The following is a 19,053-nucleotide window of genomic DNA, read 5'->3' as shown; positions in this document are numbered from 1 at the left end:
TTTCAATGATTAAAAAAAAATTGTACAGCTTTTAAAACGATTTCAAAGATATCAACGATTTCTAACATTTCAGACATTTCATAAAGATTTCAAAGATATCAACGATTTCTAACATTTCAAAGGTTTCAAAAAAATTCACAGATATTTCTTAAAGATTTGAACAAGTTCAGAAAGCTTTTTGAAGATTTCACAAAAATTTCAATGATTTTACAAAGATTTAAAAGATATATATGATTTCTAACATTTCAAATATTTCACAAAAGATTTCAAAGACATCAATGAATTTCTAACATTTCAAAGATTTTACAAAGCTCTTACGAGGAGTTGTACACCATTCATAAAGAGTAATCAATCCCTCGAAAAACGTCTAAACCTTGAAATGATCAGTAATATTCTTGCCTTAGATCCTTGAGTGATAAACTCAATGCGTGGAATCCTGCTAGAGCTTTCAGGACAAACTTCAATCTTTCCGGCTGAAGCGCTTCCCTCCTATCAGCCATCCTGAAGCCCCTGTCTCTGAGATCCTCCATAGCAATGAAGTCTGGTCTCGCAGAGTAGACTTTCGCAACACCTTGAAAGACTGGCTTCCCGTCCTGAAGTTTATTCAAAGCCGGCCATACGTATGTATAAAAAACTACCTCGTTTCTAAATAACAATTCACTCTTGAAGGCTTCCCGCCTTGCCTTTGATTGGGGAAGCACCTTATATATGATGGCCTTCTGCCAGGGGATCCACTCTCCTTCTTTGATCTGCTTGCGGCCTTTAGCTCGCACTCGATAAAGCATCGACGTGTAATTGTCTCCTCGGCCTGATCCTGGCTCCTCATCCAGTTTCGTGATCTCCACCTTGGGCTCGTCCGCCGCGATTAACTCGAGCACCGATTCCAGGGTGAGACGGGCGTGTTGTTCCATCGCTGTGTTCCTGAAGAATGATGATTTGAGGCAAAATATGCTGAGGAATTCGGATTGTCGCTTGTGTCTTGTATGGTTCTTCTAATCAGTAGGGTATCACTGGCCAGCGAGCTTTAAAGTAGACCAGATTGTTATGATGTGACACTCTGTGGGATGCAGGAAATAGGCATTTAAATGAGAAGGGGCCGCAGCTCACATAAATGCTGTACTTAATTCATCTGGGACTTGATTCGAGGGACAAGGACATTGATACACGTCAATCACGAACATGATTGACGTCTCTCTGACTCGATAGGAGAACGCTTCTAATTAATAATATTGCGCGAAAGTTAGTAAGGATCATCCGTAAAATTCGTCGCCACATTTGGGATATTCTCGACATTCTTGATCTTCTTTCTATTCTTTATCACCCCCATCCGAAAGTAATGAAACCGCTGGCTATACCCTAAGGGGCAGTTCTACACAAGTCGGGCAGTTCTAGAAGTCAAAATGGGTAGTTATAACATTTTACTCTCATTCACGTTACAAAATTATACATAACATTAAAAATTCGAAGGAAAACAAAAACTAATATTTTAAAATGCTTATTCATACAGATTCTTATTTCATATTGTATTCTTAAGCATAAGTATTAAAGCTTTTCCAAAATTTCTAAAATTAACAATTATTTGTATTAATTTTCGTATAAGCTCATACACATACATTATTGACAGAAAAGTGTTCAAGGAAAAATGATGAGAAAAGTATTCAGTACAAAAAATTTGGAAAGCAAAACTCATTTTTTTTTTAGACTTTTGCTTACTGTCAGGTCGCGCAGTTCTAAATTTTGCTCAGGGTATACCCCGCGAAGCCGTTAGTTATGCACTAGGCCACTAGGGTGGTGCAAAAATGCACAGCAAAATTTTTTTGCAAGCTAGAGGGCAACGATCCCCCCTATTTTATTGCAAATCCGAAAAAAGAAATTATTTCATTTTTATTTATTTTATTATTTTTATTTTAATAGGTTCCGGTTTTGACTTGAAGTTTCCCATGTAAAATGCATGAGGAAAAATCACTTTGTTGTGTTTTTCGAATACTTTTTTTTGGGTTTGAAAAAATGTGACGGGAAAGTATGGGGGCCTGCAGACTGTAGAGAATTATCAAGCACCACAGCTACCTGAAAACTACCCTTAAAAACCAAAATGTCCATTCTTTATGAAATCGACCTTTTTAACACTGTATTCTCGTCTTTTTTTTACTTAAAATTATTAATATTGGTCTACTGGAATATTTATTACCATTGGTTATCATTAATTTTTAATTGTTGAAACACATGGAATTTGTGTAAATAATTTTTCAATAATTAGTTTTTTCCTTAAAAATTATTACTATTGGTCTAGTGGAATATTTGTTAACATTAGTTAATTAATTTTCAATTGTTTAAACAAATTTAGCTTGTTTAAATAATTTTTTTATCAAAAAATATTAATATTTCTTTGGTGGAATATTCAATAACATTCTTTGATTAATTACAAAACAAAAATTTTATAAAAATTATCATCACAAAAAAATTGTTTTTAAACAAATAGAATTTGTTTACATAATTACAAATTAATAAACCAATATTGATAAATATTCCACTAGACCCACATTAATAATTTTTATTTTGAAAAAATTCGAAACGAGAATAATTGAAAATTAATGAACTAATGTTAATAAATATTCCATTAGACCAATAGTAATAATTTTTAGGGAAAAAAGCAAATTGAAAAAAATCATTTAAACACGTTTCATTTGTTTAAACAATTAAAAGTTAATGAACTAATATTATTAAATATTTCACCATACTAATAGTAATAATTTTAAGGGAATAAACCTTCAAATCAAAATTATTTAAATAAATTCCATTTGTTTGAACAATTAAAAATTAATGAAATAATGTTATTTAATATTTCACTAAACTAATAGTAATAATTTTAAGGGAAAAAACTTTCGAACCAAAATTATATAAATAAATAGCCTTTGTTTAAACAATTAAAAATTAATGAACCAATGTTAATTAATATTCCACCAAACTAATAGTAATAATTTTTAGGAGAAAAACGAATTTTCGAAAAAAAATGTTTAAACAAGTTCTATTTGTTTAAATATTAAAAATATTTAAAAAGAGAAGGTATACAGTGTTAAAAAGGTGGATTCCATGAAGAATTGACATTTTTTGTTCTAAGGGTAGTTTTCAGGTACCCGTGGGGGTCTGTTAGGAGTGTCAGGCCCATATGTCTGATACATGAAATTCCTCATTGGATAATTCTCTACAAACCCCTATACTTTCCCGTAACATTTTTTTAAACCTTACAAAATTATTCCAAAAATTCAAAAAAGTAATTTTTCCCCATGCATTTTACATGGGAAACTTCAAGTCAAACCCGGCACCCGTTAAAATAAAAAAAAAACTTAAATAAAAAAAATTTCGGAATTTCTTTTTCCGGATTTAGAATGAAATGGGGGGATCGTTGCCCTCTAAAAAAAAGCGTTTTTGAGTTACCCTATTATGCACGGATTTGGCGTTTATTCTGCCTTTTTTGCGTTTCTAATAAATTGTTTATATTGCTTCAGAGTTTCTACTCTACCTGTAAAATCTGAGATTGTCGGGGAGTTTTTATATACCTGGAGAAACCTGGAAATGTCAGGGAATTTTTCTTGAAGCCAGGGAATTTTTTCAAGAGCGTGCTTCATTTTTTTTTAATCGCAATATTCATTTGTAAAAGTAGCTTTATATTACGGTACTAAAATATTTTGTTGAAAATTCGTTTTTTTGTTTGAAATCAATTTTTTTTTTAATTTTAAATTTAAAAATTTATCAGTTTTAGTTGAAAATTCAAGTATCTTATCAATTATTCATGTATTTTGTTGAGAATTTGTTCTTTTTGGTTGAATTCCATTTTTTTTATTAAAAATTTGTATCATATTCGGTTGAAATGTCAATTATTACATTTGTTGTTGCGAATTCACGTCTTTTAATGAAGATTTAATTACTTGTTTCATAGTTACTTTTTTTTCTGAAAAAATTGAAAAATCGTTTTTTTTTTTAGCTGAAAATTAATTTTTTCACTGAAAATATAACTATTAAATATTTAGTTGAAAAATGATCATTTTATTTGAAAATTTTGACTTTTTGGTAGAAATTAATCTTCTAGGTTGAAAAATAAACTTTTTGTTGGAAAATTAATAATTATTATAGTTGAAAACTAATAATTTTAGTTGAAAATTCATGTTTTTTGTTTCAAATTCAACCATTTTAGTTGAAGATTCATCATTTTAGTTTGAAATTCGCCGTTTGATTGAAAAATAATTTTTTAACCGAAAATTTAACTATTAAATTGTTGTTCGACAATTTATCTTTTTAATTTAAAGTTCATCTATTTTCTATCAAATTTGTCTTCTTTGGCAAAAATGATTATGTTATTCCATTTTTGGTTGAAACTTGAACATTAATGTGTTTTGTTGAAAAATCATCTTTGTGGTAGAAAATTCATCTGTTTGGTTAAAAATAAAACTACTTGGTTCAAATTTGAAATCTTTTCTCAAAAGTTCATCTTTTTACATTCTCACCAGAGAAGGTATTAAATTTGTGTAAAATCTGACCCCCCCCCCCCCCCCCCCCCCCCAGTTTTTGTCAAGTGTCCACGTTTAGAGACCCTCTGAATCTGTCTGTGAACACGATAATTTTTGAAAAAATTAATCAATTAGATTGCCCTTTGGTACACTCGTTTAGTGTCCTAAACTAAAGGTCAAGTTCGTTAGCCAACCATTTTGGATGAAAATTCAAAAAGTGGCCACATTTTGAATATTTTTGAGACCACTTTTTTAAAAATTCAATAATTATCTGTACGGTTATTCATAGTATTAAAAAAATTCAACAATTTATCCTTCTGACTTTTTTCTATAAAAAGAAAAATGTCAGAGTTAGAGCATTTTCAAAATCCAAAAAAACAAACTAAAATGAACATTTTAAACCAAACAACGCGAGATATGAAAAAAAGTTAAGAGAAGAAAAACTTTGCTTTTTGAAAGCCCTAAAAGATTATTATAACATCTTTTTTAATTTGGTCGAAAAGTTGAAAATTCCAAATTTCATCGTACCAAAAATAATGAAAAATTCCATTTTTTGGCCAAACTATGCAAGACACGAAAAAAAAATGAAAAAGCTCAAATTTCACGCCCTGGAAAGAACTACAAATTTATAATGAATCACTTTCCGATATAAGCTACGAAAAAAATAAGACAAAAATTGTTCTTCTAAAAAAGAGCTATAATTTTTGATAGGACGTGTAGTTTTTTCTTTAGTCGTAAAAAATAACATTCAAAATAAAAATATTAAATTTGTTTGTAAAGACGACACAAGGTATGAACTTAAATTGCCAGACAAAAGTTGTTCGCCTAAAAAGATCTATAAATTTATTAATAATCATTCTTCGATAGGACGAGTAGATTTTCTTTTAATCGTAAAACGTAAGATAAAAAATGCAAAAATTAACTTTTTGGAAAAAGCACAGAAAAGACGAAAGAGGACATAGGCTCCTATATAGGACCCTATATAGGTTCATGTATTAGACCCTATGCAGATGCGCAGCAGTTTTTATTTAATCGTAAAAAAACAACATTAAAAATAAAAAATTATAAATACAAGGAAATAAGAATTAGTATGATTAAATTTTTATGCATATTATGAATTGTAATGATACATGTTTCAGAGTAGCTTAGAATACAATTTAAAGCAAAATAAGAAACAAATAAAAAAATAATCATGATAAATACAATTTGCTTTTTATTTTACAATTTTCTAATAAGTAATCCCGGGCAGAGTTACATAAAAAATGTATTATAATTGATATAAAAGTGTTGTGTGTAATGTAGAAAAGTTGACAGGTTGGACAAAAAAGAGTGCGAAGCACGAGATACGTGATAAGAATGTGTTTGTTAAAGCCAAAAGAGCTTTAACAGAAGAGAGTTCAAAATCACAAAATTACAGTTGCCAGTCCGTTCACCTTTGATTTTAAAAGGTCTGTGCCCGAATGCGGAAGAAATGCAAAGACCAAGTGCAGAGTGCGATTGCCATCAGTCGCATGCCGAAGGTGCGCTCAAACTCTCGAGCTAAGCTCTTTTAATGAAAAAGAATTCACAATTACAAAATTACAGTGGTGGATGTTTTGAGTCTTAATTTTTAAATGTTTGCGCAAGAATGTTTGAAAAAATCGTATCTCTTGCTATAAAATTAATTTTCCTGTTTGAAAATTACTTATCTTGTTTGAAAATCCATTTTTTGTTAAAAATTTCAAGTATTGCAATTAAATATTGACCGTTTTAGCAATTAATTCATCTTTTTGGTTAAATATAAAACTACTTGGTTATAAGTTAAATTAATTTTTTTTTAAAATAAATCCGTTTTTTTTGTGAAAAATAATTTTTTAACTGAAAATTTAACTATTCCATTTTTTGTTGAAAACTGATCGTTTTCATTTCAAAATACCGCTATCTGTTTGAATATTGATGTTTTTCGGTTGCAATTTCAACTTCTTGATTGAAAATTAATGTATTTTTTTACATCGTCTTTTTGGTAGAAACTTAATCATTTTGGTTGAAAATTCAACTATTTGGTTTGAAATTCACCTGTCTTTTTGAAATGCTAAGTTTCTACTTGAAAAGTTAGGAATTTTAAGCGGCTTAAAATCATTTTTAATATAGTACTCACATTATTTTACCTTAAAATGCACTAAATTCTAAGTCATTAGCAGATAACATAAAAATGTGTTTGAATTTTTATTTAAATTTATCGTTTCGACTAAAAAATATAACTTAACAAAATAGCTGAATTTTAAACATGCAAAGATAAATTTTTACATCTTAGAAAAGAGTTTTCCAACTGCTTGATTCAACTAAAAGTTGAATTTTTCACACGGCACTATGCATTTTGAACATGTACACGTATAATCACAATCTACACAATCTTTGTAGCTGAAAGTTGGACTATTTGGTGAAAATTCGTTTTTCAGTAGTTTTAAATTAATTTTTTTTACTGAAAAATTTTACTTTTTCATTTTTGTTTTAATAGAGAAGTTTCATTTCTTAAAAATTTATTAATTTTGTTGAAAATTTAACTCTTTGGTTGAAAACCTTTTTTTTTAAATTCGTTTGTGTGTTTAAAATATCAAGCTTTACCTTTTTTGTTTAATATTTGTTTTGTTTCTTTGTTTTAAAACACGTCTTTTTGGTTCGAAATTTCACATTTTTTGTGAAAATATCAACTGTTACATTTTCGGTTGAGAATTCATTTTTGTAGGTTTAAAATTGAACTACTTGGTTAAAAATGTAATTATTTTGTTGTAAATTAATTTCTTTGCTGAAATATTTAAATTGTCTATTTTCGGTTGAAAATGTTTCTTTTATAATTAAAAATTCAACTATTCGTTTCAAAATTTATATATTTTGTTAAAATTTCTTTTTGGTTTTGAAATTCTTCTTGTTTGGTAAAAATTTTATATTTTTGGTAAAAATATCAACTATTACAATTTCTGTTGAGAATTAATCTTTGTAGATTGAAAATTCAACTATTTCATTAAAAACCTAATAATTTCTTTGGCAATTTAACTTTTTGGTTGAAAACTGAACTACTTTGTTTAAAGTTCATCTTTTTCGGTAGATAGTTGATTAAATTTTATTATTAAAATTGGTCATTTATGATAGGAAAGACATCTTTTTTTAACAATTAAATCAGTAAAATTTTAATTTTAACCCGAAATTATTTTATTCCGTTTATAAATGATTCTATGTTGAAATAACTTAGCTAGATTAAAATTCTGATCTTTGAATAATAATGATAAGGGGAAATAAAAAATTCGTCCTGGAAAAATGAGGAATAAGGCAGGAAATTCTAAAAATTAAGTTTTTCGGTCAGCCTGTAATTTTGACCTTTTTTGTTGGAATAGATAATTACTATACTTGCATTTTTTACTTAAAACTAGACAGTTTCAAAAAATTCAGCCGGGACTGAGATTTTCGTGTATTGAAATGAAAAAAAAAATGAATGGAGGGCCTCCTCCGGCAACAAATCCCGGCATTTAAAAAAATGTTAATTAAAAAAATTGATCATAACAAATTATCGAGTCTATAAACTTTAAAAAGTTCAATATATTTATTGCTTACAATAAAAAATTTAATTATGGAAATAATACGACATGCAGGCAAGAATATGAGTTAATATAAGTTATAATAAAATTTGAATGATTGTAAATGATAAATTTATCGATTCAATAAGATAAAATTATCGTTTGAGAGGATAATTTATCGACCTTGCACTATTCTTCAATTCTTTCGTCGGTAAGATAGGCATATCAAAATATATTTATAAAACTTTTTTCATAAAGTACCATATACACATTTTTTTAAACCATTTTAGACTAAAAACTTGGTGGGTCTATATTAATTCAGAAATAAAAAAATATATATTTTGATTAAAAAGTTTCTTTAGAATTTGATACCAATATAGTGGACTGAATAAGCTCCGTAAGTGGACAATTTTGGAAAATTGTTGGTTATAAAATGGTTTTTTTATGTTCTCGCAGTTTTGAAGACATTAACATACAATCAATATAATTATCTTTTATTGAAATCGGTTGAGATAAGATAAGGATTCTCGATAGCTTCTTTTTGTGCTTGGCGGTAATTTATTACCGCGAAGTCTAATTAAAGAATATGTCAATTTAATTTTTAAATTCAAGTCACGGCAGATACAACGTTGCACCAGCAAAATTAATTTTATTTAAAATAATTTCCATAGTATAATTTTTCTTATCATTAAAAAAATTAGTAGATGAGACAGAAAACTTGCAAAATGCAAAAAGTTGGCCAAGTACTCCTTCTCTAAAAAATAATTTTTCACTGAAATTTTGTAAGCATTGTGGTCGCTTTTCCTCAATGCCGTTCAAGAAATATTTTAATTTTCAATCATAAACAGTTAAATGAAACAAAATATACGAATTGTCAACCAATTATTTGAATCCTTAACCATAACAGACTAATTTTATAATCAAAAAGGGGAGTTTTCAAACAAGAAAGATTTTTCAGTCGATAAACAAAATATCGTTAAAAATGTTGAGATTTCAAGAAAAAAGACGAGTTTGTAACGAAAAAGTTGAATTTTTAACCCAAAAGTATGCATTTTCTTCCAAAATAACTAAATTATCGAACAAAAAAAGGCGAGTTTTCAACCAAATAAGTGAATTTTTAAATAAAAAAGATCAATTTTTCAGCAAAAATGGAATATATATATATATATATTCATCATTTTTAACTAAATTAATTAATCTTTATCCAAAAAATTAATTTTAGCAAAATAGATAAATTTTCAACAAACAAGATTGAATGTCTATAAAAAAGATACATGTTCGAAAAAAATTGAATAGTTACATTTTTATTGAAAGAAATTAATTTCGTTTTTTTAAGTGTCCATCAAAAAATGAATTTTCAACTAAAAAGATTAACTTTGTACCAAAAAATATTATTTTTAACAAAATACATGAATTTTCAACCAAATAGCCGAATTTTCAACTGAAGAAGATAAATGGTAAACAACATTTTTAAGCAGAGTAAATAATTTTTAACTAGAATAATGAATCTTCAAACTAAGCAGATTAAATTTCCATCAAAAAAGATAAGTTTTCGACAAAAAATTGAATAGTTAAATTTCCAATCGAAGAACTAAATTTTCAACAAAGAAGATTAATTTTCTTCCAGAAAGATTGATTTTCAACAAAATACCTGCATTTTTAACCAAATGTTGAATTTTTAAAGGAATTTTAAACCTAATAGTTCATTTTTCCACCTAAGAAATTAAATTTCAACCAAAAAGGTCAATTTTAAACTGAAGAAGATAAATATTAAACCAAGCATGGAATAGTTGAATTTTCAGTTAAAACAATTAATTTGTGAGAAATAAAATTTCAACCAAATAGACAAATTTCGAAAAAAAAGGTTTTTTTTGCTTAAAGGATAAATCATCCTCCAAAAAATATTTTTTAACAAAGTGGTTCCACTCTCAACTAAATAGTTGAAATTTGAATAAAAAAATGTTTTCCCTCCTAAGTGTCAACTTTTGAAGTGCGCCTGTCTTGATTAAATAAAATGTAACATTATAAATTTTGTATTTTTCTCAGTTTTATCATGCACATATATATGATACGATTTTCTGATTTTCGAACTTTAAAAATAAAATAATTCAATACATTTTTCTGACAAACAGATCCAGAAAACGTGAAAAATGGAACCTTATAGAAAATTCGAATCAAATTCAAATAGTCGAATTTAATTTTACATTGATGAATAGCTGACCTGGAAATACATTTAAAATGTTTTAAAATGTTTTAAAAAATTTTAAAAGTATCATGTTCGGATTATTACACACGCGGCGAGCCATATTTTTATAATGAGAAAAATAATCTACTATTTTTAAAGAATTTTAAGTAAATGAACAAAATTGTTTCATTCTTATTGAATTTACCTAAAAATTCTCACCCTGATAAAGAAACTTTTATAAATCATACAGAACGTTCTTAAATTATATAAGATTTTCTGTCAAATCTGTAATAAAATATTGGGAAATGAACAGACTTTCTTTTTATAAGAAAGGGTAATTTTTTATAAAGTGCTTTATTCTTTTTAATTTACCATTTCTAAATTTCTATAAAAAGATTTAAACATCTGGAAACTTCCAAACACGTCGTGCTCCCTGCAAATAATGTAATTTTCCACATCAAAGACAAAAATTATAACATTTCTTTGTTTATTATTACAGAATGTTTCTGTATTGTGCTTTGCAGATAAGAAAATGTATAGCATATATTTGAATATTTAAATAATTATGTGTATATAATATTATATATAATATAATATTATGTGTAAATAGTAACGAAAGTTCCTTCTGTACCAGGATAAAAAATGATCGTTTAACTGCTTTTTTGAGAAAACTGTTTAAATATAATCATCAACTTGATTACCGTCTAAAATTAGATCAATTATGCGTACGTAATATAATTTATTTGTTCATTGTCTGATGGAAAAATACAAGTATAAAAAATCAGACTTCATGAATTTTGATCATCATGTGCGTGTGTTATGAATTATATTGTACAAACAAAGCTGGATAATAAGAGAACAAATTTCGATACGTCCACAAAAGAACCTCATCTTTCACTTGATCATTAAGTGTGGTAAAATTTCACACATCATCCGAAGTATCTGATTTCGTTTGAAAAATGGAAAAAATAATTATTTTGAGTCTTTTTATTACTTGTGTCATTTCGTCTTCTCAAGGAACCGAGTCTTTATCAGGTAATAATCTATAAAATTTAATAAATTTCCATTTTAAATCTTCAAATATGATTTATTAGAAGAAAAAAAATAATTAAGATTTTACAATTTTCTATTATACACATTAAATATTGAAGAGTCTTCAATTGAAAATATTTAAAAATGAAGAATTTTAAATTGTAAATCTTAAGAATTAAAGTATTAAAAAAACGTTCAAAATTACATACATTTAAAACATAAATAATGAAAATTGAATAATTTGCCTTTCTAGATTTTCAAAATTCAAGAATTGTTTACTGTAACACTTCAAAATTGTAGACATTTGAATTGTAAATGTTTAAAATTAAAAAGTTTTTAACTTTGGAAGTTAACAATAAAAATTAGGCAATTATTAAGTCTTACAATTAAATATTCTCTTATTTTAATGATTTGCGTTTATCATATCTTTACATTTAAGGCTTTTAAATGAAATAATTTAAATTACAAATCGTTCAAATTTAAAAATTTAAGAATCTTTTATTGCAACTCTTCAAAATTGCAGAACTTTAAACGGTAAATCTTTAAAAGTGAAGAGTTCTTAATTTTGACAATTTACAATGAAAAATTATCTAATTTTTATGACTTACATTCAAAATTTCTTCAGTTTGAAAGATTTTGAATTGAAAATTTGACTTTTGATCTTCAAAATCATAAAAAATTAAAGAGTTTTTAATTGAAATCCTTTAAATCAGAGAGATTTTAATTTGTAAGTCTTCAAAATTGAACTATTAAAAAAAATGTTCTAAATTACACACCTTTAAAAATTGAAAATTGAATAATTTATAATTCTATGTTTTTAAAATTCAAGAATTTTCCAATTTAAATATTCTAATTTAAAGACTTTAAAATTACTACCATTTTAATTGAAGAGTTTTCAAGTATAACTCTTTAAAATTGAAAAATTCAAAAAAAAAAAAAATGTTCCAAATTAAATACCCTTAAAATGCAAATACAGTGAACTTTTGTGTATTTCAAGGGCCTGAAATTGTAGATTTTTTTTTCGTGACATTGAAAGGTCGTCATTGGACAAAAGAATGGAGCATGACAGAGAAAATACATTCTACGCTTGACAAATATTACTATTCGTACATTGATGACTTCCTTTTGCGTTTAGAATAGTTTCTCCAAAAAGTTGTATGCATTTCCATAACGTCATGCTAAAATACTCAATTTATACCAACGAGGGCTTTCCGCTCTTCGGACCTCTTTTTAATTGGTCAGCCACTAACGTTGGCGAAACCGTACAGGGACCACTATATCGCACTATGGGGGAAGTAAAATAGGTGCGACTTGAAATAGCCCTTATGAAAAAGAAAGTAACAAGTATTTTACTATATAGTATTATAACATATATATCATGCTATAGAGAGTATATTGTACTTTCTTGCCTAGGCAGGGGAGTACTGTATCGAAAATTGAATAATTTGTAATTCTATATTTGAATAATTCAAGAATTTTTTAATTGTAACTGTTGACCATAGCAGAACTTTAAATTGTAAATATTTGAAAATTAAAAGGTTGTAATGTTCAAAAATTAAACTGAAAATTCTTTTATTGTTATACTTTATAATAATAAAAATATTGAATTCTTCATTTTCAAAATTTGATAATCTTTAATTGTAATTCTTCAAAATTGCAGAACTTTAAATTGTAAAACTTTAGAATCGAAGAGTTTTTAATTTTGAAAATTTAAAATCTGTGTTTTAGTTAAATTAAACTGGCTGAAATTTTATTTTTATTTTTGTTCAAAATTGATCGTTTTTATTTAAGAATTGATTGTTTATAGTTTAGAATTCAACTATAAAATTTTTCATTAAGAATTAATTATCTTTTATTGGTTGAAGATTTAGCTATTTTGTTGAAAATTAGTCTTTTTTTTGTTTGAAAAATAATTTTTTTAACTGAAAGTTAACCTATTTTTATTGTAGATCGAAATAAATTTAACTTTCTCGTGAATATTATGCAGACAGATCATGAAAAAGAAATAAATAACAAAAGGAAAAAAATGAGAATAAGGAAAACGTTAAATAAACCAACCTCTCACGTTTTCCTTATTACTTTAAACTCATGATTAGTTCCAATCAGCAGGGTTCACTCATGAATATATTAAGAGTTCTTTTAATTGAGTCCAAAATTAATTTTTACTTCAAATTCTTTGAAGAATTATATTTATTAAAATTTTTTTTTTTTATCAAGAATTTTTTAAATATTAGCAGTTCCAGAAATGTATCTCTGGAAAATGAAATAATCTTAATATATCGGTTCAGAATCAACCACAAATTTAACTATTTCATTTCTGGGTGACAATTGATCGTTTCTTTATTCAGTTGAAAATTATATTTTTTGATTGAAAATTTCACTATTTTATTGTTGGTTCAAAAGTAATCGTTTATAGTTGAGAATTCAGTTATTAAGTTTTTAATTAGGAATTATTCTGTTTTTATTGAAAATTCAACTACTTTGTTAAACATTAATTTCATTGGCTGAAGGCTGAACTAGGTTATTGAACCTTCATATTTTTTTGTTTGAAACTCAATTTTTGTTTAACTGGAAGTTTAACTATTTTATTTGTGGTTGAAAATGGATAGTTTTTATTTGAAAATTGATCGCTTCTAGTTGAGAAATCAACTATTAAATTTGTCATTTAGAATTCGTCTTGGTTGAAAATTGAGCATTTTTTTGTAAATTCTCTTTTTTTTGTTTGGAAATTAATTTTTTAAACTGTAAATTTAACTATTTTATTTTTGGTTGAAAATCGCTGTATTTTGTTGAAAAAAAGTTTTTCTTAGCAGGAAATTAATCTTTTTAATAAAAAATTCAACTAGTTATATTCTTTAAAAAAGTAAGAAATAAGAAACGCGCTATTTTTGCTATTTTCCCATAACTTTCAATAATTTTCAGAGGAATCGTCACGTCTTCTTATCCGGAAGAAGCGTATAATTGATAGAACAAGATATGAGTCGCATGAAGAGCCAGTACCAATGATACCAACAATTTATAATGTTCCATATATTGTCGAAATTCAAAAGAACGGAATCCACGTTTGCGGCGGTACCATCTTATCGGCTAATGTTATCATAACTGCCGTTTTCTGCGTTTTCCAGAGTTTACAGCGCGTCAGGTACATCGTTAAATCTGGCTCAACAATTATAGGGGCTGGTAGAAGTCATTCTGTTTTAGAAATTCGACGACACCCATCATTTAGTCGGTTCCGTACGTTTGATGGCAACTTTGCTTTGCTTACCATTTTTCCACCTATTGACTTGGTACATTCGCCCAATCGAAAAATACCATTGTATAATGCGACTATGCTCTTACCGCCAAGGACTCCTGTTACTGTTAGCGGTTGGGGGCGTGTGGACGATTGCAGAATAAGACGGTAAGAAACCAATATTTTACTATAATCAGGGTTGCTAAAAAATCCAAATTTTGACATCCTAACTAATCCATTGATAAACCTAGTTAATCCACTTATAATCCATCTTGATCAGCTCGCAATATCAGGTTATCTACGGCTATTCATGGTAATCCATTTATGGAGCGGATAAATTAACCTGTAATCGTAATTAATCCACTTGTTATTCTAGATGTTAGATAATTTACTTTTAATCCTAGATAATCTAGTTGTTTTCCTAAGTAATCTACTTGCAATCCTCAATAATCCACTTAGAAAACTAGGTAATCCTCTTACAATCTGTGATGATTAGCTTGTAATCTTATATAGGTAATCCGCGGCAATCTGACATAATCCCGTTATAATCTCGAATAGTCCACAAATAATCTTCATTAATCCACTTTTTATGGTGGATAATCCATTTGTGATTCACCTGTCATCGTAATGAATCCACTTGATATTCTAGATAATCCACTTGTAATCCTGGGTAATCTAATAAAATTCTAGATAATCTACATGTGATTAATAGAAATCCACTCGTATTCCTAGATAATCTACTTGTAATTAATAGTATTCCACTTATAATCTTAGGTGATCTAGTTGTAACCCGTATAATCCACTTGTACATCAGATTATCCACTTGTAATTCGAATTATCCAATCGCAATCATAGGTAATAATGGCAATCCGCTTGTAATCTTAGGTAACCAGTAGTAATTTATTTATAATTCGAAGTAACCTAGTTGTTATATCGGAAGTAATCTGAGCTAATCCACCTGTACTTATAATTAATCCACTTTTTATCCTAAACAATCCACTTATTATCCTATATATTGAGCGCATAATCTTCAGTCATCCACTTGTGATCCTAGATAATCCATTTGTGATCCACAGTAATTTACTAACAGTTCTAGGTAATGCACTTGTATTCCTAGGTAATCTACCTGTATCCAACAGTAAACTAATTTTATTAGTTTAGTAACCCTTGGTGATTCTCTTGTAATCCACATGCGATTGTAATTAATTCATTTTTTATCTCATAATTTTGTATCACTTATGATCCTGGATAATCCACTCGTAATTCCTGGTAAATCAGTTGTAATCTTCGGTGATCTAATTGTAATCCGTTTTAATCCACTTTTATTCCACAGTAACCTACTAAAGAGCTTAGGTGATCTACTTGTAGTCTTTGGACCTGCAATCCTAGGTAATCCACTTATATCCGATTAATCTATTTGCAATCCTAGTTTATCCAATTATAAATAACAGTATCTCACTTGTAATTCCCTATAATCCACTTTTAATTCACATAATGCGGGGAAATATGAATAAAGCAATGTTATCCTAAGTAATCGACCTTCGTTTGACCGCATTTTCAAGAGTTTTTTCCCACTGGCTGACTTCCCAGATCAATTTTTCATTTTCCTTTACAGTTGTGAATTTTTCATTTGGGTATTCACGGTATTCGAATCAAAAAGATCAATTTTGAATCAAAAATGGAATAATTAAATTGAAATGAAATTAGAATTAAATTAGAATTGAGTTAAAAAAGACCAATTTCTAAAAATGTAGTTGAATTCTTAACCAAAGAGTTGCATTTTTAACCAAAAAATATTAAATTTTTATCAAAAAAGATTTTTTAGTCAAATGGAAACAAAATATAATATCTAAAATATTGAATTTCAAACTAAGAAGATGAATTTTCTACAAAAAAGTTTAGTTTTCAACCTGAAAATATGAATTTTTGCCAAAAAAATTAATTAACCATCAAATTTTTGAATTTTAAAGCAAAAAAAAGTTTTTTTTCCACAAAATAATTGAATACTAGAACTTTCAACTAAAAGAGATGAATTTAAAAAAATAATAATTTTCAACTAAAATGATTAAATTTTCACCTAAAAAGATTACGTTTTCACCAATATTCTACCACAAAAGAGAAATTTGCAACTAAACACATCAACTTTTAACTAAATACTTGGACTCTTACAGTCACCCCGGAAGATGTAAATTCTCTGTTAAAAAAATTAATTTTCAAAAAAAAAGAAAGAATTTTCAATAAAATAGTACTTGAATGTTAAAAAAATGTTCAGCAAAATATGTAAAATTCTGAACAAAGTAAGTGTTTTGAGCTACAATTTTAAATCCTCCAAAAAAAAAGAATTTTTAACTAAGTAGTTCCTCTTTCGACCAAAGAAGCATTAATCAAATTTTCAAAAATAGTAAATGAAAAAATTGGCTCTCGCGCTTCGTTCACGATAATGCATTTACCTCGTGCTACACGCTCGTCCATTGTACATCCCCCACATTTTTGCATAGGTCTTTTAAAATTAAAGGTCAAACAATTAAAAACTGTAATTTAGTTATTGTGAATTCTTCTCTGTTAAAACTCTTTCGGCTTTATCGAACATATTCCCTACTCCTCCTACATTCATCTTCTTCTCCTCCTGCACTTCATTCTACCCCTTCTCCTACTAACCCTCTCATTTACACTCACTTCCTCTACTTCCCGTCGCTAATTATTTCTCACTTCCCATAGTTGTTATTAACAAATTTTCTTTTCTGAATATAATTTCATTAAGATTTCACGTTTATTTGATGAACAGAATTTATATAATGTTCATTCCCTGACGTTCCTGAATTTCCAGAATTTCTGACCTGTAGAGCAACCCTGTATAATAATGCATAGTATATATAATTATTATGCATTATAGGTGTATATAGATTATAATCTAACGAATGAAAATAAGTTTTTTTTTGCATGATTGAAGTTTTAATTAATAATATGTTTTTTTGGACCACCTTACGACGGACATAATAAATACTTCTGGTACTGTTATGGCGTGGGATGCTTTAGATTTGGAGAAGGGTAAGCCATCAGCATTTATTGTTTTAACGTGCTATTTTTATTTATTTTAAAAGCAAGAGACCGGAAAAGAAATACGTTACGTGGTCGGAAGTTTGTTGCCGATACGTCGATCTTTATTTTGCCTTGATTAAAATAACATTATTTCTAAATTTCAGATACCATTTCGCTCAGGAATTACGATCGATCAGTGTGCTGACAATTAGCTTGGATCGATGTCGACGTGCACACGGCAACGATCCTGAAATTACAAGTAAAGTGATTTGTACCCATGACCACTTTCTTCCAAGACACTGCAGCTATGGTGACGATGGTGGTCCTTTAGTGATCAATGAAAATGGTCACCTGGTCGGTATCCTCTCCACAACAGAGGAGAATCCACATATTCCTGACATTTTTATTAATTTGGCTTACCCTCAATACAATGTCTGGATCCAAACAGAACTTGCAAAAACTGCACTGTTGTACCCAGCCCGCATTTGAAGGTATAAGAAGGATAACTGGATGAACCTTTAATTTTTCAATCAAGAAGTGAATGATGAAATTTCTATAGGCACAACATTGGAAATTTGAATAAATTAGCTAAAAGCTAATGATATTTAGGAATTAACGATATTCTGTAACTAAACAGTTAAAAACTACTGTCTACAAGTAGTATTAACGATTAAAAAACACGTAAGTGAAAGAAAACGATCTATCGAATCTCATTTTTATTTAAAAACATTTGTCTTTGAAGAAAAATTGGAAAATTAAAATAAAATTCTGAAACAAAATCAACACGTCTTATTATACATTGAAACGCCTCATTACGCATTATTACGTATTATTGCGCATTATTCCTCCATATTACGTGTGCATACACATTAATACGCCTTATTACACATTAACACAACTTATTGCGCAAAACTGCGTTTTATTATGCATTTTGCTTTATTGCGTATTAATACACATTATTACGCCTCATTACACGTTAATACGTCTTATTACACATTATTCCGCCTTATTATTACGAATATTATTACGCTTTAGCATGCATTTTTACACATTATTCCGCCTTATTACGCACTAATACGTCTTATTACACATTAAAATACCTCAATACGCCGTATTACGCATTAGTACGCAAAATTACGTTTTATTACGCATTTTTAGCTATAATAATTTTAATATACTTTATTATTAATAATTCCTCCTTATTAAACATTAACACGCATTATTACGCATTAGTGCACCTTATTGCACATTAATACGTCTCATTGCGGATTAATACGCCGTATTACCCATTAATCTGGTTCAAATCGCTTTAATACGCCTCATTGCGGAAAATTACGTCGTAGTACGAATTTTTGGCCTTATCACGCATTAATGCATCTTGTTACGTCTTATTATCCATTTTTACACATTGATACATCTTATTATACCTTTTTCCGCCTTATTGGGCAATAATACGTTTTATTGCACATAATGCATCGCATGACGCTTTAATACGCAAACATACGTCTT

The 19,053-nt window shown here is 27.9% G+C and overlaps 2 protein-coding genes across 4 annotated transcripts in view; one reads left to right on the top strand and one right to left on the bottom strand.

Annotated features, from left to right (window-relative positions):
• The window catches only part of LOC117171467, a 41,742-nt gene that overhangs the window by 11,611 nt on the left and 11,078 nt on the right, over window positions 1-19,053 (bottom strand). For both annotated transcript variants that reach the window (XM_033358813.1, XM_033358814.1), the window contains one exon: window positions 400-1,022. In XM_033358813.1, the coding sequence (XP_033214704.1) occupies window positions 400-911 (512 nt within the window). In that variant the 5' untranslated portion in view covers window positions 912-1,022. Of the gene's footprint in view, window positions 1-399; window positions 1,023-19,053 lie in introns of those variants that run through there.
• LOC117171468 (transmembrane protease serine 4-like) lies at window positions 1,286-18,228 on the top strand. 2 transcript variants are annotated; one of them, XM_033358816.1, is made up of 5 exons: window positions 1,286-1,404; window positions 14,196-14,673; window positions 17,542-17,553; window positions 17,709-17,898; window positions 17,993-18,228. In XM_033358816.1, exons 1-5 carry the CDS (start codon window positions 1,401-1,403, stop codon window positions 18,056-18,058), a joined length of 750 nt encoding a protein of 249 aa, XP_033214707.1. In that variant the 5' UTR covers window positions 1,286-1,400; the 3' UTR covers window positions 18,059-18,228. The 2 variants fall into 2 exon arrangements, with proteins under 2 accessions (XP_033214707.1, XP_033214706.1); XM_033358815.1 differs by having other exon boundaries at window positions 17,709-18,228.

This window comes from Belonocnema kinseyi, chromosome 4 (assembly GCF_010883055.1).
Source record: "Belonocnema kinseyi isolate 2016_QV_RU_SX_M_011 chromosome 4, B_treatae_v1, whole genome shotgun sequence".
Lineage (NCBI taxonomy): Eukaryota > Metazoa > Arthropoda > Insecta > Hymenoptera > Cynipidae > Belonocnema > Belonocnema kinseyi.
The sequence above is the reverse complement of the archived record's forward strand: the minus strand, read 5'-3'. Positions and strand labels throughout refer to the sequence as shown.